We start from the raw sequence: 26,791 nt of genomic DNA on the forward strand, positions 1-26,791 counted from the left end.
TTTGGAAAAACTAGTGACACTGTGCTTTATTTGAGAACAGAATAAAAGGGCATGACTGGAACTGTCAGGATGGTCCTTAACATTCTGCCCCAACCAGGGTATTATTACCTTCCAACACTGTTGGGGTTAAGGCGGAGTGCTGCTAACTTCTTAGAGCGTTAGAAAAAGGTTGAAGCAAACTCTAAACGGGAGTCCTTTCAGAAGGAAAGTGAGCTGGTTTCCTTTTAGTTCCTTTAAAACTTCTAGCCAGGAATATCACCCAATTTATGATGAAAACTATACACAGCAGCACCAAAAAGGCCATTTACAAGAAGAGTTCTTCAACAGAAACCACTTGAATGCTCCGAGAAATTGCATCTTAGCTAAGAGCAGTTCACTAAGGAGCAGGGCCATCTAAATGCCTAACTAGTATTTAAAATTGTCAAGGGGTGGGGATGTGCAAATTCAGCAGCAAAAGACTGTTTTGTTTTGCCTCAAGGGAAAGTGATGGTGGTCAGAGGGGCCAGTTCCAAGGGCTGGTCCAGCGGCGGCCGCTGGTCTTGGTACTCCGCCACGTGCCCATTCCGGTGGTGACCATACTCAAATTTAATGCGCAGCTCACCAATCTTGGATTGAGGAAGGATATCTGGGATCCACTCGATGATGAAAGGTGTTGGCTCCTTTTGATCTGGGGAAGTGTTGCCTGAAGACCAAAAACAAAAAAACAAAACAAAAACAATGATTAGTACCATTCCAAAACTTGAGGCTGGCCAGTGTTACTGTGTTCAGGAAGAAAAAAATTTTTAAAAATTAAAATAAGAGAGAAACAAAGGGAAAAACAAGAAAAATCAAGGGAAGGGAAAAGCAATTACTGATCTATCTACCCAAAGAAGATTTCATGGAACTGTCTGGCAGCTCCAAATGAAATAAGACCTAGTCTTTCTGGTAAAACAGCCAAAAGAATGCTAAGGAGAGCCCAGATTGAGAAGAAGAGATAGCTGAATGAGATTAAAAGGGAGACTAGCAAGAAAAGGTCAAGTTTCAAGGAAACCTGAAAGAAACAGAATTAAATTCTACATGGTTCTGGGACGCCTGGGTTGCTCAGTGGTTAAAAGCATCTGCCTTTGGCTCAGGGCATGACCTCGGGGTCCTGGGATCAAGTCCCACATCGGGCTCCCTGTGGAGTGTCTCTGCCTCCCTCTCTCTGGGTCTCTCATGGATAAATAAATAAAATCTTTAAAGAAAAAATCTATATGGTTCTAAAACATATTATAAATCCATAATAACCAAAGGCATGTGGTACTGGCATAGGTCTTGGCAGATGAAAAGAACAAAACAGAAAGATCCTAAGTGAACACACACTTAGAGACAGGAATTTAGTATAAGGTTAAGGTGGCATTTTTTTTTTTTTTAAAGATTTATTTATTCATGAGAGACAGAGAGAGAGAGAGGCAGAGACACAGGCAGGGGGAGAAGCAGGCTCCATGCAGGGAGCCCGATGTAGGACTCAATCCCAGGACTCCAGGATCACACCCTGGGCTGAAGGCGGTGCTAAACTGCTGAGTCACCGGGCTGCCCTAAGGTGGCATTTTTATTTTATTAAGTTTATTTAACTATTCACGAAGATGGTGCCGAAGGCAAAGAAGGAAGCCCCTGCCCCTCCAAAAACCGAAGCCAAAGCAAAGGCTTTGAAAGCTAAGAAAGCGGTGCTGAAAGGTGTGCACAGTCACAAAAAAAAAAGAAGATCCGCACGTCACCTACATCACCTACATTCGTCACCTACCCAAGACCCTGCGTCTCCGAAGGCAGCCCAGATATCCTCGAAAGAGCGCCCCCAGGAGAAACAAGCTTGATCACTATACCATCAAGTTCCCCTTAATTACGGAGTCAGCCATGAAGAAAATAGAAGACAACACACTTGTGTTCACTGTGGACGTCAAGGCCAATAAGCACCAGATCAAACACGCTGTGAAGAAGCTCTATGACATTGATGTGGCCAAGGTCAACACCTTGATCAGACTGGGATCATCTAAACTGAGTCCAGCCGGCTATAAATCTAAATGTAAATTTTTTCACCATAAAAAAAAAAAAAAGTTTATTTAAGTAATCTCTATACCCAGCATCGGACTTGAACTCACAACCCCAAGATCACGGATTGCAAGTTCTACCAACTAAGCCAGCCAGGTGCCCCCAAGGTGGCATTTTTAATTAGTAAAAGAAATACAAGAGTTTCTTATAATAAATGGTATACATCAGAATCATATCTTATACCTTATATCAAAATAAATTCCAAGAGTGCCTGGGTGACTCAGTTGGTTAAGCATCTGACTCTTGATTTCAGCTCAAACTCTGATCTCAGGGTTCTGGGATCGAGTCCCATATCAGGCTTCCCACTCAGTGCAGAGTCTACTTGTCTCCGTTTCCCTCTGCCTCTGTCCCTGCTCTGTTTCTCTCTCTCCCCCTCTTATATAAATAAATCTTTATTTAAAAAAAGTAAATTCCAGAGAATCAAGGATTTAAACATGAAAAACTCAGGTTAAAGAATGCTTTTGAAAACATATAAAACATTAGCAGAATTAAAAATAAAACAGTAGAGCCTTCAAAACTATGGGGCACCTGGCTGGCTCAGTCAGTAAGGTGTGCGAATCCCGATCTCGGGTTCCTGAGTTCAAGCCCCGTGCTGAGTATAGTGCTTGCCTTAAAAAAAAAAAAAAGAAAGAAAGAAAGAAATGACACATGCAGTGTTATGCTGCGTGAAATAAGCCAGTCAGAGAAAAGACAAATCCTGTGTGTCCTGTGTGATTCCACCTACATGAGGTACAGGAAGTAGAATGGTGGTGGCCTGGGGCCAGGGGCAGGGTAAGACTAGGGAGTTACTGTTCAATGGGTACAGTTTCAGTGGAGGAAGAAAAAAAGTTTTGGAGATGGAGGGAGGTGACTGATGGTTGTACAATGTAAATGTACTTAATGCCTGAAAACCAGATACACACTTTAAAAAAATGTTTATATATGTTTTATAACAAAAAAAGTTAAAAAATAACGTTGAAGATAGACATGGAAAGCTGTCCATGATATATTTTTATGTCAAAAAAAGTATGATCCTGGAGCACCTGGGGGCTCAGTGGGTTAAGCGTCTGCCTTTGGTTCAGGTCACGATCCCAGGGTCCTGGGATCGACCCCTGTGTTGGGCTCATTGCTCAGCGGGGAGTTAGCTTCTCCCTAGGCGTGCTACCCCCCACCCCCCCGCTTGTGCTATCAGATAAATAAAATCCTAAAAAAAAAAAAAAAAAAAAAAAAAGTATGATCTCATGTTTTATAAACTCTTCAGGCACAGGAGAGTCTGAAAGGGTATATACCAGAGTCTTAGCAATGATGTCTTCCCTGGTGCATGGGATTATAGGTGGTTGATTTTTCTCCTTTATGCTTTACAATGAAATCTATGCTTTCTCTATGATGAATATATGTTACAAGCTTTACACCCAACATGGGCTCAAAGTTACAACTCTGAGATCAAGTCATGTGCTCCACCAAATGAGCCAGCTAGATGCCCTCTGTGATTCTAATTAATTAATTAATTTTTTGGAGAGAGAGAGAGAAAGAGAGCGCCTGTGTGCAAGCAGAAGGTGTGTGAGGAGGGGCGGAGGGAGACAGAGAATCCCAAGCAGGCTCCACACCCAGCAGAGAGCCCGACACCGGGGCCCAATCTCATGACCCTGAGATCATGACCTGAGCTGAAATCAAGAGTCAGACGCCTAAGCAACTGAGCCCCCCAGGCACCCTGGTAATTTCGTTTTGAAAGTACTGTTTCAAAAGGAACACAACACTTTATTCCATGGTGGCCTGTCCAAGATGAATGAATGTGTCTGCTTTGTTTACGGTCAAGATCCAAAGTGTAGGGATCCCTGGGTGGCGCAGCGGTTTGGCGCCTGCCTTTGGCCCGGGGCGCGATCCTGGAGACCCGGGATCGAATCCCACGTCGGGCTCCCGGTGCATGGAGCCCGCTTCTCCCTCTGCCTATGTCTCTGCTTCTCTCTCTCTCACTGTGTGCCTATCATAAATAAATAAAATTTAAAAAAAAAAAAAAAAGATCCAAAGTGTAGGACAGTGCAGTGCTCACAGCTAACTCTTCGAGGAAGATGTGCTATCGAAAACACAATTCACTTACCAACTTTGAGAAAAGTTTTTAGTTCTAAGGGTCGCAGCACGGGTTGCTTTTCTATACGACCATAGGTTTCTGCTATGCTCTCTACTTCTACTTTAGGGCATTTAAACAGCTCATACGTCCCATCCCGGTTCTGGATAAAACTCCGAGTGATTTCCAAGGGCATCTGGACATGGAGACAACACCAAGAAAGGTGAGAAAGGGAAAACTCAAAGTAGACAAATATTTGGATGACAACAGATCTTTCACTTATTCTTTTTTGTTAAGTACACTCTAATTAACTAAAACTTCCTCTTGTATTTTCAAGTCAATGCTGTCAACACATCTGCCTTTTCTCCTTTACATCGCTCATGGCTTTCATTTTTCCTCTGGAACTTTAATTTGAACCCCAGCCAAAGTGTAGATGAACTGAAGCCCTAATGTCTTCATGGCTACGTGAGGGCTGTGGGCAGAGACCTGCTCTCAGACCAGCTTCATTCCTTCCCCAGACGCTCTGCTAGCATCACTGTCCTAAAGACTCCACTGACCGCGCCTACAGCTGACCTCACACTTGTATGCTTCACGCCGTCCTTGGGACTGAGCCAGACACAACTGGAGCTGGTCTTTGCCACTGAACTGCAGGGTGAGCTGCTCACAGCCCGTTTCTCATCTGCAACATACAGTTCCTACCAACGCATGGCTGTAAGTCTGAATGAGGGGATGCAGTCGTAGTGCCCCGCAGACCAACATTCTAGGGTTCCTAGTATCAGCTCCTTCCCTCACTTAACGGTCCCGCCCTGAACACTTGCTCCAGGCCAGAAGCTGTCTCTGTGACGTCTGATATTTAAAGAAGCTCCTCAAGGGTCTTTAGTGCTAACACAGGCCTTTTCTAGGGTTCACATGTAAGTTCCACAGCTACCAAATAGCTTTTTCTTTTTCTGAAAGTAACAAATGCCTTGCATTTAAGCTCATCTTAATGTATCAAATCACACTATGCTGAGTTTTCTACAATATTCTTTTATTGTAAGAAGGGAAAAACCTCCAATTTTCAGGATCCGGTTGAAAAATGTAAGGTTTAAAACTGTCTAGTATTTCCCTTCCAAAAAAGAATGCAAACTAATTAGGGGTCATTTCTCTAATGAGAACTACGTTGCAGTTTGCGGAGAAGCATTTAATTGTGCTGAGTTCACCGACTTCACGAATAGTGTATCATCTCAAATTATTTATATACTTTTAAGCTTACTGTCAGCTAATCTAGGGCTCACCATAGCTAGAAGGGGTTCATTATTTAATTCATGAGAAAAGTGATCTGTTTTCTGATCCCAAAGGCAAAGGAAAAGGATACTCCAATTTAAGATACCTTTTCAAGCACTAGGGAAAACCCATTAAAATCACAGAACCACACAGCAATAAGTATTTCTGAATAATCTCTTAGTATGAAAGAAAGGAATTCCCTTTGGTGTCTATAACTCAAGGACTCAGAAAACTGGTACAAACAGACTTCCTGCACTTGCTTCTCTCTCTTCCCCTCTTTGCCCTCCTACTATTGTAGAAATACCCTCTTACCTCTGGGGTATCTAAGATTTGTTTAACTTGCAGGATATTAGTGATATGCCAGGTATACTTGGAAAAGGTTCCCAGTGGCAAGGCATCTTTCCGAACAAAAGCTTCAATGTAAAAAGGGAACAAGATTAGACTACCAAAACATAGCATTCTCTTTCATTGTATTTGTTATCCAGTTTCTAGAGGGCTCAGTGCAGTGCTATCCTGTCCTTCAGAATCTCAGCACTTTTAAAAAGAAATTCTAGAGGCAAATCTATAATAGGTTTGGTGAAATGTAATAAATGATATGGATTTCTACTAACTAAAGTTTCTGATGCTTGAGATGCTCTTTATTTTTGTACCTTAGAAACTTACTTCTTTGCTTGGTACAACCATACACACAGGACTCCATTATAAAATAGCTTCTTACGACCTCTTACAACTTTAGTTATATCAGAGGTCAAATTATAATTCTTAAAAGGATTACACGGATTTTAAGCCCATTAGCGTGGTTGCCAATCTACTACCTTGCCTACAGGATTATAAAGGGGTTTCACCAAAGGGCTGGCAAAAATAGCAGAGATCTGGGTTAAAGTTAATGTATTAGGAGGCCTAAAGTTTAATGTAAAAGAAAGAATAGGGCAGCCCCGGTGGCTCAGCAGTTTAGCGCCACCTTCGGCCCAGGGCGTGATCCTGGAGACCCGGGATCGAGTCCTGCATCGGGCTCCCTGCACGGAGCCTGCTTCTCCCTCTGCCTGGGTCTCTGCCTCTCTTTCTCTGTCTCTCATGAATGAATAAATAAAATCTTAAAAGAAAAAAACGGATCAACGCTGCCTCAGTTAAGCTGTGACGACAAATATGTTTAAGGCCCTAAACAGTGATTCACAGCTTGTACTACTCAGAGATACATTTAAACCTCAAACAATCCTTATTATATCATCAAATAACTATTAACTAAAGAAACAGCATTGATTCCCAGCTGTAGCTCCTCTTAGACTACTTACCACTGAGCCGTCCTTTCTTCCTCTTTTTCTCTCCCTTATTTCTTTACACTACCTAAGAAGTATCTTGAAATTTCTAGTAGAAGATATAATAGAAAACCAAGAACTGTGCACCCTAATAATATAATTATAAAGGGTTTCAAGCCTAAGAATTACTCTAAAAATAAAATCGTCCATCAAAAATAGGGAATCATGAAAAACAAGTTTCTGTTTTTGATACATACTATAATATGCTCCCAAGAGGCCAGCCCAAATGACGCTTTTGTTGAAATGGGTAAAAATATCTAAAAAATATCAAACTTCCTGATGGGCACTCTTACTGCACTTTACTGTTCTTATACAAAGTTGGGGCTTTCTGAATCTATTACCTCTTATTGGAGTAAGTATGGGGCCTTTGAGGAGGGTGATCATTACCCTAAGAGCCGGCTGGCTATATCTTCATGCTCTGAGCATGTGACTTGAAGTCCTAATCCTGAAAATTCCACAGTTTTTCTAAACATAATTCTTTAAGGTCAAGACATCTATCACTAATTCCAAAGGGAAAAATCCCATACCTGTGGTGGAGTTGGGAAGCCGTTTCTTTGCACTTCCTATAGATATTCTTTGTTGCAGGGCTTCAAAAAAGGTCTGAGGAATGTGAAACACCAGTGGCTCTGGTTTGCCTACAGCAAATAAGAAGAAACTCACTTAGAGAAACTCAGTGGGCTTTCTGACACATAGGGAGAAGTGGAAGAAATGGAATTGGGTGGCAGTAATAACTACAAATGTCCCTTAGGCTGCTTTATACCGAGACAAAAAGGTGGTTTTGATTGGCCTTTATGAGTCAAGCACTGTCACCTGTCCTACTCTTGATCCCTCACAGACCCTTGTCGTCCACCAAAGATAACTTTTCTTTTTTTAAAAAAAAAAAAAGAATTTACTTGGGCAGCCCGGTGGCTCAGCAGTTTAGCGCAGGCTTCAGCCCAGGCCGTGATCCTGGAGACCCGAGATTGAGTCCCACGTCAGGCTCCCTGCACGGAGCCTGCTTCTCCCTCTGCCTGTGTCTCTGGCCCCCCTCCTATGTCTCTCATGAATAAAGAAATAAAATCTTAAAAAACAAAATAAAATAATTTATTTATTTATTCATGAGAGACACAGAGAGAGAGAGAGACAGGCAGAGACACAGGCAGAGGGAGAAGCAGGCTCCATGCAGGGAGCCCGATGTGGGACTCGATCCCGGAAGAGCTGAAGGTAGATACTTAACCACTGAGCCACCCAGGTGCCCCCAAAGATAACTTTTCAAATTCCCAGTTTCATAAACACCACCACAGCCCAGAATTTTCCCTTTAAAGAGTATATGAAATGAGATGAGAACAATGATGCTGAGTTGAGAAGGTAAACTTGATTCAATCCTGTTCAGCGCCCCCAGGCATTTGCTACATGCATTCATGTCCAAGCAAAGTAACCACAAGCTCCCACTCAGATGGTCTGGGCCATGAGTGCCACAGACCCCAAAGTCAGGACACTGTTTATCCAATAAGCATTGGCCTTTCTCTCTGAAGATGATCTCAAAGCAGGCAAAATGTCTGAAAATACTTAACAAAAACCTTAAAGAAATTTGCAAAACACTAGGGTCAGCAAAATGTCAGGAGAAAGAGTGTTTAGGGGAGGGTTCAGAAGAGTTCAGATTTTTCCTTAAAAATTATCTAAGAGGGATCCCTGGGTGGCGCAGCGGTTTGGCGCCTGCCTTTGGCCCAGGGTGCGATCCTGGAGACCCAGGATCGAGTCCCACATCGGGCTTCCGGTGCATGGGGCCTGCTTCTCCCTCTGCCTGTGTCTCTGCCTCTCTCTCTCTCTGTGACTATCACAAATAAATAAATAAAAATTATCTAAGAGAAGGGGGCCTGGCTGGCCCAGGTGGCAGGGCATGTAACTCCTGATCTTGAAGTCATGAGTTCAAGCTCCACATTGGGTATAGAGCTTACTTAAAACAGGGCATGTAGGTGGCTGCATTGGTTGGGTGTCTGGCTCTTGGTTTTGGCAAGGTTGTGATCTCAGGGTCGTGGGATCAAGCCCCAAATCGGGCTCCGCACTTAGCAGGGAGTCTACTTGGGATTCTCTTTGCTTCTGCCCCTCTGCTCCCAACCCCCACTACAATAAATGGATAAATCTTAAAAAAACAAAAAACAAAACAAAACAAAAACAAACAAAAACACTGCCCAAGATGCTTGCCCCAATAGGGGAAACATCCAGAACCACTACCCGCCTAGATATAACATCAAGAGTGACTCCTAGGGGTATCTGGGTTGCTCAGTCAGTTGAGTGTCCAACAGGTGTTTTCAGCTCAGGTCACAATCTCGGGGTCCTGAGACTGAGCCTCCTGTCGGGATCCACACGTAGTGGGGTATCTGTTTAAGATTCTGTCCCTCTCTGCCCCTCTCCTCTGCTCTCTCTCTCACTCTCTCCCTAAATTAAATAAATAAATCTTAAAACAAACAAACAAAAAAACCCAGAATAGAACTACCATTTGCAATGACATGGATGGAGCTGGAGAGCATAATGCTAAGCAAAATAAGTCAGTCAGAGAAGACAAATACCCTATGACTTCACTCACATATGGGATTTAAGAAACAAAACAGTGGAGCAAAGCAGGGGAATAAAAGACAAACCAAGAACCAGTCTCTCAACTCTAGAGAACAGATGGTTACCAGAGAGGAGGGGGCGAGGGGATGGGGGAAATAGGGGATGGGATTAAGAAGAACACCTGTGATGAGCTCTGGGCATGTGTGGAATCACTGAATTGCTACACTGTACACCTGAAACTAATATAGCATATATGCTAACTATGCTGGAAATAAACTAAAAACTCAATAAACAAACAAACAAACAAACAGGGGGATCCCTGGGTGGCTCAGCGGTTTAGCACCTGCCCTTGGCCCAGGACGTGATCCTGGGATCCTGGGATCGAGTCCCATGTCAGGCTCCCGGGATGGAGCCTGCTTCTCCCTCTGCCTGTGTCTCTGCCCCCTGCCCTATCATGAATAAATAAATAAAGTCTTAAAAAAAAAAACAAAAAACGAGTACATTTATAACACAATTACTTTGATTTCTCCTCCTTTCAGCAATAGCCAAGTCAGGTGACCAGTACTTACCATCAAACTGGTAGTGCATGGTTTGATGGATGCGTTCTGTGACACTGGCCAGCCAGTCTTGGAAGGATAAGGTCACTTGTGCCTCATCTAACAGTTGACCACAGGCTAGGAAAAACAAACAAAAAACTTTTCAGTGACTTTTATCTTTTTTTAACAGAAACAACAATTACCTGGAGTTTGAAAAAGCTGAGCATTTTGTATGGAAAAGAGCAAAAAGTTGAAATTCAAAGGAATTTAGATACATTAAGTGAAATGGAAGATTCTAGGATTTTTTTTTTTTAAGAATACATTTGGAAAAAAAGGGAAAAGCTGTGAAAATGCTAATGTGTTTAAGATTATTAACCATAGTAATTTTTAAAAAGATTTTTATTTAGGTTTAGGCGGCGCTAAACCACTGAGCCACCCGGGCATCCTGCAGTTAGAATATTTTTAACAAATTTTCATCAGTTCCTTTGGTGCAAAGAAAAAATAAAATAGAATAAAATAGCTCTTCATTCAAATTATCACTATATACATTTACCTAATGACAATTTTAGTTTCAAATGAATAGTAGCTATGGCATCATTATCTTTAAAGTAGCCATTAAATAAGGCCTTTCTTCAATTTGCAGTTGACTTTTTTTCAAATACTTTATTTCAGAGGTTTTATTTTAATTTTTTCTTTTTAAGATTTACTTATTTATGAGAGAGAGAGCATGGGCAGAGGGGAGGGGGTAGGGGGAGCAAGCCTCAAGCCGACTCCCACACTAAGTGCAGAGCCCAAGGTGGGGCTTGATCGTACAACTTAAAGATCAGGGCCTGAGCTGAAACCAAGAGTCAGACAGTTAACTGACTACACTACCCAGGCATCTCCTAAAGATTGTATTTTTAAGTTATCTCTGCATCTGACATGGGGCTTGAATTCACAACCCTGAGATCAAGAGTTACACACTATAGGGACGCCTGGGTGGCTCAGCAGTTGAGCGTCTGCCTTTGGCTCAGGGCGTGTTCCTGGGGTCCCGGGATCGAGTCCCACGTTGGGCTCCCTGCGTGGAGCCTGCTTCTCCCTCTGCCTGTGTCTCTGCCTCTCTGTCTCTCTCTCTGTCTCTCATGAATAAATAAATAAAAACCTTAAAAAAAAAATATTCTAACTGGGGTGCCTGGATGGCTCAATGGGTTAAGCTTCTGACTTCAGCTCAGGTCATGGTCTCAGCGTCTTGGGATGGAGCCCACGCCAGGGTCTCTGCTGAGCGGGGGGAGTCTGCTTATCCCTCTTCCTCTCACTCTGTCCCTCCCCCTACTCATGCTCGCTATCTCTCTCAAGTGAATAAATTAAATATTTTAAAAATGTCTTCTACCTGGTATTTTTTATTACACTTCCTGCCATTCCAAAAACGTTTATTCCTGGAATGTGTAAGTTCTTAGTTAATTGGTTAGTTAAGATTTGATCTTAATATCTAGTTGTTTGTTCGTTTGTTTTACGATCTTATTTATTTATTTGAGAGAGAGAGAGAGAGACTGAGCATGTGCACAAGCAGGGGAACAGCAGAGGGAGAGGGAGAAGCAGGGACTCAGGACTCCTCCATCCCAGGACTTTGGGATCATGACCCGAGCTGAAGGCAAATTCCCAACCGACTGAACCACCCAGGCACCCTGATGAAAGCTGGTTTTTAATCACCCAGCTATAATATCTGAGAGTTAAGAAAATGTTGATCCCCAAATGTACAAGCTTAGTTATTCTGAGAAGTAAATATATATTATGTTCAAATTAAGTCATTTTGTCTTATAAGTTCAGAATGTGATAAATTTAACACATGTTGACTTTGATATTATCCATTTATTATTTTTTAAAGTAATCTCTGTGTCCAACGTGGGGCTCGAACTTACAACCCCATGATCAAGAGTCCCATACTGTACCGACGGAGCCAGTCAGGTGCCCTCAAACTGAAATGACTTTGGAGAACAGATTATATTAGTCTTTCTCAACAAATATTTATCACTGCATAGTTCTAAAATCTGTTTCTTCCTCACCGTTCAGGCTCATACTGAGTTGGTATAGCATGTAGGCTATAAGCAACAATAGGAAGATATCATACAGATATGTGTGCTGTGGAAACATGAAGTCATTTTTGCTGCATTTGTTATTTAAAAGATACAGTTTGATTTCGAGTAGGATTTCAAATCAGTGGAACAGCACAGACCTCAGCCTCAATGCCTGCTAGTGTTTATCCCGGCACTCTTTGGGGGATAACATGCAACATTTCTTTTGATTATATTGCTTTGGGCCTCTTTAGGATGATTTCCCACCTCTTTAACCTACCCTGGGGAAGGCAAACTCACCCTGCCTTTTTAATGAAGAAGCAACCACAGGTTTTTTCAGGCCACTTTTCCTTAGATTACTGCTCACTGCATCCTGAGGCAGTAGTGAACTGTTCGTCTGTGCACCTAAACCACAAATCGTTACAGTGTTTAATAGGATTTCTGCAGAATAGAAATCAATTCAATATCGAATTCTGAACAGTCTAAAACATAAAAAGTCTTTGGTAATTTCTAAGTTAGTATCAGTTTCCAGAAGGAATTAGCACTAGGCTTTATACATAACATTTTCAGTTTTATATGCTCTTTACAGGAAATTGGGGTGTGGGTCGGGGGCCTAGAAGTGAAAAGAAGAAACAAATATTCACCCACTGCTCCTCACCTCTCAATCACTATCCCCACCTCAAAATTACTATCAATTTTCTGGTAAACTATTGTGTGGATGTGTGTGTGCATGCGAAAACCGTTGATTTTGCTGGTTTTGTGATTTTAAGTAACTGTGATTGTGTCAGGATTGCCAAATTTAGCAAAAAAAAAAAAAAAAAAATCTGAATTTCAAATAAATGAATAGTTTTTTTAGCCTAAGTATGTTCCAAATGTTGCATGGGACATACTAAAATTCATTGTTTGTACAAAAATCAAATTTAATGGAGCATTCTGTATTTTACCTGAGTTATCTAAACATTTCTTTATAATAATTCTTTTATTTATTTTAGAGTGTGCGCGCGCACATACTTGTGCAAGAGCAGGGGGAGGGGTAGAGGGAGAAGGAGAGAGAATCTCAAGACTCTGAGCCAAGTGCAAAGCCTCACAGGGAGCTCGATCCCAGGGCCCTGAGATCACCGCCTGAGCCAAAACCAAGAACTGGATGCTAAACTGACTGAGCCACCCAGGTGCCCTATAATAATTCTTTACAATAATTTTTATAATTCTTTATAATTGTTTTTAATGGTTGCCTGATAAAGTGATCAAGTCACTTTATCAAGGTTTATTGAATATCCCTAGTGGATGGCCAGTTACAAATAACTGTAAAATGAACACCTGTGAACAAAATGCTTTTCCTGTATCCAGGATTATTTTCTTGGGGAGCCTGCTGGCTCAGTGGTTAAGCGTCTGCTTTTGGCTCAAGTCATGACCTCGGGGTCCTGGGATCGAGTCCCGTATCAGGCTCCCTGCATGGAGCCTGCTTCTCCCTCTATGGAGCCTATGTCTCTGCCTCTCTCTGTGTCTCTGATGAATAAATAAATAAACTCTTTAAAAAGAAAGGATTATTTTCTTATAAAATATTTAGAGGGGTGCCTGGGTGGCTCAGTCGGTTAAGCATCCCACTCTTGGTTTCAGCTCCGGTCATGGTCTCGGTTGTGACAAGCCCTGCTGCTGGCTCCACGCTCAGTGGGGAGTCTGCTTTTTTCCTTCTCCTTCTGCCCCTCTGTGGGTGAGTGTGTGCTCTCTCTCTCTAAAACAAATCTTTAAAAAAAAAAAATTATTTAGAATTAGGACTAAGGATAAGAACTTTCTTTACGTGGGAAAACATAAATAAGTAAACATTTAACAACAATCCCTGCTCTATATTGTTGTCAGAATTACTCCTTTTTTTTTTTTTTAATTTTTATTTATTTATGATAGTCACAGAGAGAGAGAGAGAGAGAGGCAGAGACACAGGCAGAGGAAGAAGCAGGCTCCATGCACCGGGAGCCCGACGTGGGATTCGATCCCGGGTCTCCAGGATCGCGCCCTGGGCCAAAGGCAGGCACCAAACCGCTGCGCCACCCAGGGATCCCCTACTCCTTAAAAACAAATCCCCATGTCACTTTGTTTCTTCATCTTTCTCTAACATCCTCGCACCAAAACTCCTGTGTGTGACCATCTGACCCACCTCTACAAATACTCTACCCACAAAAAGGTTCCTACTCTACATCTGTGAACTGGAATATTTTTGTCTTTTGTTTAGAGTCTAGGCCTTTTAACACTTATTTACTATAATTAGTAAATTTACTAATTTACTTATTTGCAGTATTTTCTTACTAATTTACTTACTCATTTACTTATTTACAGTATTTTCATACTGACTTATCTGACTACTTAACTGACACTAATACACTTGCAGTAAAAAAGAAAAAATATAGATATGTGCCACATATTGAAAATGAAGCTAAGAAACTACAGTCTTAAATTAGTTTGTAAAATACAATTAACCATTGTCACACATTTTAAAAAAACACTCTATGGATGAAACCTTCCTGACACTGTCCTAAACCAGACTGAGGGGTTGGGTTAGTCCAAATGTTTAAGGGATAAACAACACATACGATATAATAAAGGTAGAGTCTGGCTGGACCTTATACTTGGCCAAAAGAAACAAACCTTAGCTCGACAAAGAATCATCAATAGAGGATAAAACTTTTTTCAGGAAACAAACATTAAGAAACATTATTTCAAAAAAAAAAAATTATTTCTGTATTTTCTAAGATTCAGTGAAACACATAATACATAGTAAGACAATCTCTAAAGGCAACATCATCAAACAAACAAATCGAACTGCTTCTTACCAGGTAGTTCGTCCTTTTTCCTCTTCTTTGGCTTAGAGGCAGGAGACTCACAAGCTGATACTGTTGATTCTGAATGGCAACCTAACTGGGGCACAATCACCTCTTTAAGACCTGAAATACAATAGATTTCTTAATTATTAATACCACCCAAGAGTAAGTATGGGCCCCTGCCTAGAGAAAATTAATTTATAAAAAACAAATTATGGAGTGATTGCCTGCTTTAAAATTAATTAAAGACTCCCCAAGACATAGGTTTTTGTTTAAGGATAATTAACATGATAAAAGACTACAGAGAAATAAAACTAAAAAGTTAGGAACTGCCAACTAAAAATCATTAAGAAACGAAAACAAAAAGCATCTAAAAGATAAAACTGTTAATAACCACAAGAAAAGACTTGCTGTGCAGTCCTGAAAGATGTTTTAGCAGGTACTTGCTTTCCTCATCTTTAAAACTAAGACACAAGCAAGCGACCCAAAATAAAAGGTTTTTTTGTTTATTCTTTGTTTTTATTAACATAGGGCATCTGTGAAAGAGTTAAAAAAAAAAAAAAAAAAAAGGCAAAGCAACTGCTAACTTTTGCCAGATTTGTTGTCTCAGAGAAAATGCCCAAGACTCTTGAGCATCTATTTCAACCAACCCACTGACCAACTGACCAACCAACCAACCTTGAGGCAACTGTGCTGAGTGGGAGTAAAAGAAGGAATGCTTTTCATTTGAGTTATCTAGCAACTGCTTCTGAAGGTTGCTAGGACAATCTCCAGATGCCATCAGTGGAACTCTTTCATTGCCATTTTAGAAAAACAGAGTAACTGTGTCAACACACCACCTACCGCTGGAATCAAAATTTAGGAAGTCTGAGAATTCCTGAGCCAATGTCTCATCACTGGCAAAGGCACAGATGCAAGCAAAGAAATGGATACATCTCTGGGCCACCTCATCCTTGGAGGTGGTCGACTTGTGCGCTTTCAGGGCCTGGCAGGAGCAGAAGAACCGGCGCTCAGGCAAGCTTTTGGCACTGATTTTCTGCACAAAGGATGTATGCAAATACCCCAAACTATGCTTCTGGCTTGCCTTGCATTTCACCACCAAAATGTTTTTAGTAATCCTCTGGACAAGGGGACCTGTGGGTTCCGTAGCCAGCTGCCAGATGGTCTGCTTGGTTTCTGGGGAGGCCTGCATTGCGTTCAGGACCGAGCTCTTCAGGGTCAGAGGGGTGGCTTCTGCTTGGCAGTTCACCGCCAGCTTGATGTGCTGGCACTGATTTTCCACTACCCCCTGGGTGGCAGCTTTCAGGCACGAGGGCACATAACAGCGTCCAGAGCTCAACTGAGTGATGATTGTTCCGTCCACGGTCTGTATTGTCGTCTCTGACACACCCAGCTCCACAAAGCAGCGGTGATCCGGGCCCCGGTCTCTCTGCCGCACCGAGTACACCTGCAGGTCGGAGCCCGTTATGATTCTGACAGCTTCCGCACTAGGCTGCTTCCGTGCTCCGCAGCGGAATATGGTTCCACAGGTCTTGTTCTTGCAGCTCAGGCCCCGGGTTCCGTTGTATGTGCCGCATCGGGGACACTTTCTGATTCCCCTTAATGTGGCCTTCCCCAAATCAGACAAGAAGGCTGGGACTTTAGTCCTCAGAGAGCTGGCTTCCATTGTTCAAAGGCCCTAGAAGAAGCAATCAGCCCATCAGCATGGATATACATCCCGACACACAGACACACAGACACACAGACACACACACACACACACACACACACACGCATGCGCGGAGTAAAATCACCTGCGGTATTTTGTACAGAAAGTAAAAGGTTAGCTACCATTTCCAAATTGCACCTGCAAACGGAACAGTCATGTAAGCCATCAAACAAAAGTGAAGGAAATCTTGCTTTTCTAATCATTACACCTTTTTAGAACCATAATATAACTAAACCATTTTTTTGGCTCAACACTGGCTCAATACAACAACCTAGTGAGTTAGCCTAATTTTTACATGCACAGATGTTTCATCCAGACAAGAACTGGAGAGTGGGAAGGAGGAATTCTTTCCTTTCCACCATTCCTGACAAAACCCAGCCTGATCCTACCTGAATCAACCGCCAGCACATCTGGAAAACAGTATAACCTGAATTCATAAGACCCGAGAGGTTGTTCATTAGTTTGTGATGATCATAGAGGATGGGCAAAGACATAATCATTTGCAGAGTAAATGATACTGTTTAACCCAAAGTCTTGTGAAGTTTGAACTCTCTGGTGTAACAATGCAGACATTCCGTCTCCTTCTTGGGCAGCCAATCGCAAAGCTCCTGCCCAGTGTTCCAGAGTCAAAGGAGATTCCCACTGTCCTCAGTGGAGACCTTGGCAATCTACAAGGAAGACAAGAAAAGACACTAAATTTACAAAAATAGCATGACTCTGTCCTCTTAGAAGAGGAATCTTAAGTCTTCCACAGATATTGGAAAAATATTTGACAGAAACTGTCATGGAAACAGTTGTCTTGTACTTCCACCTAAAGCTGGTCAAACAGTGCTGATGTCAGAGGATCCCTGGGGCCTCAGCAGTTTACCACCTGCCTTTGCCCCAGGGCGTGATCCTGGAGTCCTGGGATCGAGTCCCACTTTGGGCTCCCTGCAGGGACCCTGCTTCTCCCTCTGCCTGTGTCTCTGCCTCTCTGTGTCTCTCATGAATAAATAAAATCTTAAGAAAAAAAAACAAAAAACAAAACAGTGCTAATGTCATTACACGGGGAGTGTCATGAACATCCAGAGCCGTGACATATGATTGGCCAAATGTTCATCCTTCTTAATAGTAATGCGTTGTATCTTAGGGTGCTTTCTGCTTTTCTTTTTTTAAAGATTTATTTATTAGGGATCCCTGGGTGGCGCAGCAGTTTGGCACCTGCCTTTGGCCCAGGGCGCAATCCTGGAGACCGGGGATCGAATCCCACGTCGGGCTCCCGGTGCATGGAGCCTGCTTCTTCCTCTGCCTGTGTCTCTGCCTCTCTCTCTCTCTGTGTGTGACTATCATAAATTAAAAATAAAAAAAAAAGATTTATTTATTATTCATGATAGAGGGGGGGGGGGGGGCAAAGACACAGGCAGAGAGAGAAGCAGGCTCCATATAGGGAGCCCAACGCGGGACTTGATCCCGGGACTCCAGGATCACACCCTGGGCCGAAGGCAGGCGCCAAACCGCTGAGCCACCCAGGGGTCTCCTACTTTCTGCTTTTCAAAGTGCTTTCATGTTGTTTCATTTGAACTTCACAATACTAGCATTTCATTTGAGCCAAACAACCATCACACTTTACAGAAATTAAAAAGTTAAGTAACCTGTGGCGCGTAGGTGGTTCAGTCAGTGGAGCGTGTGACTCTTGATCTTGGGTTCATGAGTATGAGCCCCACAGTGGGCATAAAGAATATTAAAAAAAAAAAAAACCTAAAATGCGAAAAAAAAATTTGAGGGGTACACAGGTGGCTCAATCAGTTAAGTGTCTGACTCTTGTATTCAGCCCAAGACATGATCTCAGGGTCTGGGATGGAGCCTCAAGTCGGGATCTCAGCACTTAGCCAGGAGTCTGCTTGAGATGCTCTCTCCCAACTCCCTCAGCCCCTTCCCCTGCTCATGCTCACTCTCTCCCTAAAATAAATAATCTTAAAAAAAAAAAAATCAACATAAAAACAAAGTAACTTCCCTGAGGCCACCCAGCAAAATCAGAAATGTGGTTTCACGCGTCTGTTTATTTTTTTTATTTTTTATTTTTTTAAATTTTTTTTATTATTACTTATTTATGATAGTCACAGAGAGAGAGAGAGAGAGAGAGAGAGAGAGAGAGGCAGAGACACAGGCAGAGGGAGAAGCAGGCTCCATGCGCCGAGAGCCTGATGTGGGATTCGATCCCGGGTCTCCAGGATCGCGCCCTGGGCCAAAGGCAGGCGCCGAACCGCTGCACCACCCAGGGATCCCTCACGCGTCTGTTTAATAAGAGGGTGAATCTCTTTTGATTTCCCCTCTAATATTATGACAATTTTCAAACATATAAAAAAAATATTTATACAGGGGCAGCTGGGTGGCTCAGTGGTTGAGCACCTGCCTTCGGCCCAGTGGGTCCCGGGATCAAGTCCCACATCGGGCTCCCTGCATGGAGCCTGCTTCTCCCTCTGCCTGTGTCTCTGCCTCTGTCTCTCATGAATAAATAAAATCTTAAAAAAAAAAAATTGGTACTTTCACATACCCACTCACCACATTCTACAATTAACGTTTTACTGTATTTACTTTATTACATATCTATTTATCCCTTTCTCCATTCATCAAACCCTCTTACATTTTATTGGATTTCAAAGTAATTTGCAGGCATCAATTCAGCTCTCATTAACTAAAGTTCAGCTTTAAAAAAAAAAGATTTTATTTTAAGATTTTGTATTTTTAAGTAATCTCTATACCCAACATGGGGCTCAATCTCACAACCTCAAGATCACAAGTAAAACAAACAAACAAACAAACAAAAGATCAAGAGTCACATGCTCTACAGACTGAGTCAGTCAGGTTTCCCAAAGTTCAATATATTTTTTAAGGTAATCTGCTTGTGATGTTGAAATAGGCGGTTAGTGCTGTTCTTGTCCCCTGACCCCAGAGGATTACCTGGATGAACTTTTCCACCCACATTTTCTATAGTCTATTTGTTAATCAACAAATTATAAGGTACAAACAAGCAAAGTCTAAGAATGCTCACCCTTTCACTGGTCCTATGAATTAATCTCCCAACTGTAATATTTTTTGAGTATCCACTAAGTGAATAAAGCTTTGTGAAATATAATCTATTGCAGGATTTTTTCACCTTTGGCACTAATGACATTTAGACACAGATAATTCTTTGTTGTGCAGAACCGTCTATACACTGTAAAATGTTAGGTAGCACCCCCGGTCTCTACCCACTAGATGCCAGTAGCAATCAACTCTTCCTCCCCAAAGTGTTAAAAAAAATAAAAATGTCTCCATATATTGCTGGATATCCTGGGGTGGGGGTGGGGTGGGGTGGGGTAAATCATCCATTAAAACCCCCTGATCTAGGGCAGTAGCCTGTTTACGCAGCATTTCCTTTCCAGGTCAATAAACTTCTTTAGTAGGTATTTTCATTCAGCCAGACATGGGATCTTAGAAGAGAATGTTGTTCCAAAGTCAAAAGATGAAATGTTTAGTTTGCCCTTTACCACCAATTATCTCTGTGACCAAATTTAACTTCTGAACTTTAGGTTGTTTTTCATTTGCAAACTAGAAAAATATATATATATACGTATATAAAATACCTATATATGAAAAAGCTTAAAAAATTAATCAATTTTAAAAATTACATTGATGATGATGACTTAACATAGCATTAAAGTAGAAAATAATAAATTTGCTCATTAATGAGGCACTGGTTTGCCAATTACTGTGGCGAAGCCATAACGTGCTATAGTTTTAGCATCATCAAAGGAATTCCATTCTTTCCTCTTATTTTTTCTTTGACTTTTTTTTCAAAGATTTATTTATTCATGAAAGACAGAGAGAGGCAGAGACACAGGCAGAGGGAGAAGCAGGCTCCCTGTGGGGACCCCGAGGTCACACCCTGAGCCGAAGGCAGATGCTCAACCACTGAGCCACCAGGTATCCCCTCTTTTACTTTTTAGATTATTCTCTGCAGAGGGCAATTTGTTAGTGTCTTTCTAAATTACAAATGTACATTTTTTTTTTTTAAAGATTTTATTTATTTTGGGATGCCTGGGTGGTTCAGTGGTTGAGTGTCTGTCTTCGGCTCAGGGAGGTTTTTTTTTTTTTTTAATTTTTTTTTTTTAATTCATCCTTTCTCACTTAACATACTCCAATAAATTCCAGGCAGATAAAACATTCAAGTATGAAAAATGGTACTGTTAACAGAGAATAAAGGGAAGGGATTTAACAATGTTTTTTAAGGATATCAGAATGAGCATTGCCTAAATTATGACAAATCCACAAAATACTGATTGTTCCCCTGACTACATCAGTGCTGTTTTTTTTTTCTTAAGAAGTCTCTTTACTGGGGCACTTGGGTGGCTCAGCTTTTAAGCGTCTGCCTTCAACCCAGGGCATGACTAACCCGGGTCCTGGGATCAAGTCCCCACATCGAGCTGCCTCTCTGTCTCTGCCTCTGTGTCCTCGTGAATAAATAACTAACATCTTTAAAAAAAAGAGAAAGAAACTTTATTGAATACAGACCATAAAATTCACCCACTTTATGTATATGATTCAATGACAGTCATTACATTTGTAGAGTCAGGCATCCACCACTATAACCCAGTTTGAGAACCTTTCTATCATCCTTTATGAAAAGATCCACTAGACGTTTGCAATCAACTACCATTCTCATCCCCAGGCAATCACTACTCTGTTTTCTTGTCTCAATAGATTTAACTTTTCTGGACATTTCATATAGATGGAATCATATAATATGTGGTATTTTGTGTCTGGCTTCTTTCACATGACATGCTGTTTGTTTGTTTTTAAGATTTTATTCATTTATTCCTGAGAGACAGAGAGAGAGGGGCAGAGACATAGGAAGAGGGAGAAGCAGGCTCCATGCAGGGAGCCCAATGCAGGACTCTATCCCAGGACCCCGGATTACAACCTGAGCCAGAGGCAGATAGATGCTCAACCACTGGGCTCCCCAGGTGTCCCTTGCTGTCCTTTTAATTTGCATTTCTCTAATGAATAGTGATGCTGAGCAACACATTACATGCTTATTTAGCCATATCTGTCTCTTTAGAGACATACTATTGAAATGTTTCACCCATTTTATTTTTTTTTAAGATTTTATTTATTTATTAATGAGAGAGAGCAGAGGCAGAGGGAGAAGCACGCTCCATGCAGGGAGCCCGACAAGGGACTCGATCCTGCGTCTCCAGGATCACACCCTGGGCCAAGTCAGCGCTAAACCACTGAGCCACCCGGGCTGCCCTGTTTCATCATTTTATTTTATTTATTTAAACATTTTTTTAAAAGATTTTATTTATTTATTCATAGAGACACACACACAGAGAGAGAGAGAGAGAGAGGCAGAGACACAAGCAGAGGGAGAAGCAGGCTCCATGCAGGGAGCCCGACGTGGGACTCGATCCTGGGTCTCCAGGATCACACCTCAGGCTGCAGGCGGCGCTAAACTGCTGCGCCATGGGGGCTGCCCATGTTTCACCATTTTAAAATTAAGACTGAGGGGTGCCTGGCTGGCTCAGTTGGTAGAGCACATGACTCTTAACCTCAGCATCATGAGTTCGAGCCCCACACTGGACCATAGAGCTCACCTAAAAACAAAAAAACAATTAAATAAAATTAAAACTGGTTATATTTGATATATAAAAATGAAAATTTTCTGCATAGAAAAACGTACCATAAACTAAGTCCAAAGATGAAAACAAAGTGAGGAATAAAAGTGGTGCAGGACTTGTACACTGAAAACTGCAAACATCACTGGAAGAAATTAAAGACCTAATGATTTCTGGGTGGCTCAGGTGGTTAAGCATCCAACTCTTAGTTTCTGCTCAGGTCATTGGGGATCTGGGACCTAGCCCCCAGCCTCAAGTCTGGTTCCATGCTGAGGAGTCTGCTTGAGATTCTGTCTCCCTCTCCCTATCCCTCTGCCCTTACCCCCACTTTTGCTTGCGTATGCTCTCTCCCCCTCTCTAAAATAAATAAAGTCTGGGATCCCTGGGTGGCTCAGCGGTTGAGCCCCTGCCTTCGGCCCAGGGCATGATCCTGGAGACCCGGGATTGAGTCCTACATCGGGCTCCCTGCATGGAGAGTGCTTCTCCTTCAGCCTGTGTCTCTGCCTCTCTGTGTAAATAAAAAATAAATAAATAAATAAATATTTTAAAAATAAAAAATGAATAAAATCTTAAATAATAATTAAAGACCTAATAAAAAATGGAAAGACGTCTCATGTCTGGAGATCAGAAGACTATTATTAAGAAGGTACTACTCTCGGGATCCCTGGGTGGCGCAGCGGTTTGGCGCCTGCCTTTGGCCCGGGGCGCGATCCTGGAGACCCGGGATCGAATCCCACGTCGGGCTCCCGGTGCATGGAGCCTGCTTCTCCCTCTGCCTATGTCTCTGCTTCTCTCTCTCTCACTGTGTGCCTATCATAAATAAATAAAATTTTAAAAAAAATTAAAAAAAAAAAAAAGGTACTACTCTCCAAAATGATCTACAGATACAATGTAATCTCTATCAAAATTCCAGATGTCTTTTTTTTTTTTTTTTAAGATTTTATTTATTTGAGAGAGAGGGAGAGAAAGACAAAGTGGAGGGAGGGGCTCGGGGAGAAGTCGATTCCCTGATGAGCAGGGAGCCCGACTTGGGGCTCAGTCTCAGGACCCTGGGATCATGACCTGAGCTGAAGCAGAAGCTTAACTGACTGAGCCACCCAGGTGCCTTTCTTTGCAAATTGACAAGGTGATCCTAAAATTAACATAGAAATGAAGGCAGAGCCAAAACAATCTTGAGAAAGAATAACAGAATGTAAGAACTCCTACTTTTTGATTTCAAAACTTACTACAAAGCAAATTAAGACAATGTGGGGGGGAAGGGGGGGAAAGACACTGTGGACAGAGAAGACAAACACTGTAGGATTTTACTTATACATATAATTTTAAAAAGCCAAACTGATAAAGACAGAGAATGGAATGGACTGTCAGGGAGTGAGGGGTGGGAGAAATGGGAGATATCAGTTAAAGGTGCAAACTTCCAGTTATAAGATGAATGAGCTCTGGGGATCTATTAGGCAACATGGTGATTATCACTAATGATAGTATATTATATTACTAACATACTTTCCCTAATAGCTGTAAGTTGCTGAGAGAGTAGACATTAAATGTTCTCACCACACCAAAACACGGTAATTATATGACATGATGAAGGTGTTAGCTAATACTTTGGTGGTAATCCTTTTGCTATATATACGTGCATCAAAATGCACTGAACACCTGGGGCCCCTGGGTGGCTCAGTTGGTTAAATCTGCCTTCAGCTCAGGTCATGATCCCAGGCTTCCAAGGATCAAATCCCAAGTAGGGCTCCCTGCTCAGGGGGAGTCTGCTTTTCCTTCTCCCTCTGCCCCTCCCCTTGCTTATGCTCTCTTTCTCTCTCTTAAATAAAATCTTAAAAAAAAAAAAAAAAAAAAGATAAATAACCCAATTTAAAAATGGGCAAAGGGTCTGAATGGTATTTCTCCAAAGAAACAGCCAATAAACATGAAAAATTGTTCAACATCACATAATTAGGAAATTTCAGATCAAAACCACAATGTGATGCCATTTCATAGCCACTAAGATGACTATAAAAGGCAGACAATAACAAGTGTTGTCATGGATATTGAAATACCGGAACCTTCACACAGTTGATAGTATCGTAAAATGGCAGAGTCACTTTGGAAAACTAATGGTTGATGGTTCCTCAAAATGTTAAAGTTAGCATATGACTCACAAGAGCATATACCAAGGCAACTGAAAACATACAAAAATGTGTACTTGTATGTCATAGTAGTAGTATTCCTAATAGCCAGGAGGTGGACTCAATCCAATGTCCATCAACTGACGAATGAACAAACACAACGTGGCATACCCACACAGTGGAATACAGTTTGGCTCCGAGATGAGATTCTGCTACATGCTATATGAATCCTGAAGTATTACACTAAGTGAAAGAAGCCAGACACAAAAAAGCTACACACTGTATGATCACATTTAAATGAAATACGCAGGAGAGGCAAATGCAGAGACGGAAAGTGGTGGTTGCCAAGAGCTGGGAAGAAAGGGAGAAATGCGTGCCTGCTAGTGAGCACTAGTACTAGTACTGCTAGCTTCCTTTCCAAGTGATGAAAGGCTGTGAAATTGTGAATATACGAAAAATTACTGAATAATAACAGTTTAAAGGAGTGAATTCTATGTTATGTGAATTCTATTTAACAAAGTTTTTTTTTTTTTTTTAAGATTTTATTATCTATTTGAGAGAGAGAGAGAGAGAGAATGGGTGGGGGGACAGAGGAAGAGGGACAAGCAGACTCTCCATGCTAAGCATGGAGCCCAATTCAGGGCTCCATCTCATGACCCTGAGATCATGACCTGAGTGGAAGCCAAGAGCTGGACACTTAACTGAATGAGTCACCCAGGGGCTCCTAATAAAGCTGTTACTAAAAGGGGTTCCCCGGGGCAGCCTGGGTGGCTCAGCAGTTTAGCGCTGCCTTCAGCCCAGAGCATGAATCTGGAGACCCGGATCGAGTCCCACATTGGGCTCCCTGTATGTGGGAGCTTCTCCCTCTGCCTGTGTCCCTGCGTCTGTGTGTCTCTCATGAATAAATAAAATCTTAAAAAAAAAAAAATGAAATAAGGGTAGCCAGGTGGCCCAGTGGTTTAGTGCCTGCCTTCAGCCCAGGGTGTGATCCAGGAGACCTGAGACTGAGTCCTGCGTCGGGCTCCCTGCATGGAGCCTGCTTCCCTCCCTCTCCCTCTCCCTCTGCCTGTGTCTCTGCCTCTCATTCCGTCATGAATAAATAAATAAAATCTTTAAAAAATAAATAAAACAAAATAAAAGGGCTACCTGCCTGGCTCAGTCAGTTGAGCATGTGACTCTTGATCTTGGGATTCTGAGTTTGAGCACCACATTGGGTATAGAGATCCCTTAAATACGATAAAAACCTGTCATTAAAAATAGAGGGGAAAATATTTGAAACGTGAATGCCAAAGAGCTCATTTTCTAAAATAAGAGTTGTGTGGGTTTTTTTTTTTAAATCAGTAACAAACCCACTAAAAAAATAAATAAATAAATAAAAAAAGATGAGCAGAGCATGGAAAGCCAGCTTGTGAAAAATAAAACACGAAAGTAATTTTCAACATCCCAAATCCTATCTTAAAATAAGCAAGAGGCAGGGGCACCCGGAGGCTCGGCGGTGGGAGCACCTGCCTTGGGCCCAGGGCGTGACCCCGGGGTCCCGGGATCGAGTCCTGCATCGAGCTCCCCGCAGGGCGCCTGCGCCTCCCTCTGCCTGGGTCTCTAGAGGCCTCTCAGGAATAAACAGAATGTTCTTAAGAAGAAGCGTGTGTGGCTATACATGGAATTCTCTGCTGGAAAACCACGGAATCCCCGAGACCTGGGAAGGCGGGCCTGCCACTGCGATCGGCAGGTGGGCCGCAGGGGTACGATGCTAAGACGGAGAAAGACAAAAACCGTATGATTTCACTTAGACGTGGAATCTAAGAACCCGACAGGCAAGAAAGCCCCAAGGTCCGACCCGGAAGGCAGGCGGGGCTGCCGGGGCTGCCGGGGCTGCCGGGGCGCAGGGGCAGGAGACGGTAGGCGCAGGGCGTCTCCGGAGCCGCGGACTTGGGGCGCGGCGCGGGGGCCCGTGAGGCTGCTGGGTCGCACGTCCGCTTTACCTCCACGGCCTAAGGTTAGGACAATGGCCTGCGCCTGAACCCCGCCCGCGGCGGTCGGTCCCGGGCGGGTCTGCAGCTGAGCCCGGGCGGCGGCGGCGGCGGCGGCACAGCTCACCCAGGGCGGCTTCCTGGAGGCGGCGCAGGTTCCCGCAGGCCCCGGCCGGCCGCGGGGGCCAGGGGCGGCCTCGCGTCGCCGCGGTCACGTGGGCACCGTCCGCCCGCTCGGCCCCGCGGGGCCTGACGCGGCCGGACGCAGCCGCTCCACCTACCAGGCGCCGCTCCTCTACCGGGTCCCCGCGCCGAGCACGGGCGCCGGGCGGGGGCACGCCCACAAGCGGGCATCCCCGCGACTGCCCCTCCGCGGCCCGCGCCCGCACGCCCGGCTTCCGGCCCCGCCCCCCGGCTTCCGGCCCCGCCCCGCAGCTCCCGGAGACCTGCTTCCCGGCATCCTCCGCGCGCGGCGGCTCCCTTCCGGTGCCAAGCAGGCCCGGCCTCGGCCCCGCCTGGCCGGCACCCCGCTCCTCGGACACGCTCTCCGCCTGCATTCCCGGCTCGACGCCGCGCGCGCCTTCTGTCAGCGCGGCCCCCTTAGCTGCCCCGCGGCGCCCCTCTCCCTCCGCCGCCCGCGGCCGCGGGGCCCCAGGCCCATGGCCGCCCTCACCTCCTCTCTCTTCGCCTGCCGCGGCCTTTTACAAACGCGGCCAAACTGTTGGCTGTAAC

General features: G+C 43.3%; 1 protein-coding gene across 11 annotated transcripts; it reads right to left on the reverse strand.

Annotated features, from left to right (window-relative positions):
• C5H2orf42 (chromosome 5 C2orf42 homolog) lies at positions 1–26,791 on the reverse strand. Of its 11 annotated transcripts, none has more exons than XM_041756430.1 (11): positions 26,733–26,747; positions 25,236–25,333; positions 16,723–17,001; positions 15,469–16,303; positions 14,638–14,748; positions 12,113–12,217; positions 9,795–9,899; positions 7,218–7,325; positions 5,687–5,787; positions 4,145–4,307; positions 1–682 (listed from the first exon to the last, which is right to left on the reverse strand). In XM_041756430.1, exons 4-11 carry the CDS (start codon positions 16,289–16,291, stop codon positions 474–476), a joined length of 1,725 nt encoding a protein of 574 aa, XP_041612364.1. In that variant the 5' UTR covers positions 16,292–16,303; positions 16,723–17,001; positions 25,236–25,333; positions 26,733–26,747; the 3' UTR covers positions 1–473. The 11 variants fall into 11 exon arrangements, with proteins under 11 accessions (XP_041612364.1, XP_041612360.1, XP_041612358.1 ...); XM_041756426.1 differs by lacking the exon at positions 26,733–26,747 and adding an exon at positions 26,506–26,703; XM_041756424.1 differs by lacking the exon at positions 26,733–26,747 and adding an exon at positions 26,187–26,463.

Source organism: Vulpes lagopus, chromosome 5, assembly GCF_018345385.1.
Source record: "Vulpes lagopus strain Blue_001 chromosome 5, ASM1834538v1, whole genome shotgun sequence".
NCBI classification, from domain to species: Eukaryota; Metazoa; Chordata; class Mammalia; order Carnivora; family Canidae; genus Vulpes; species Vulpes lagopus.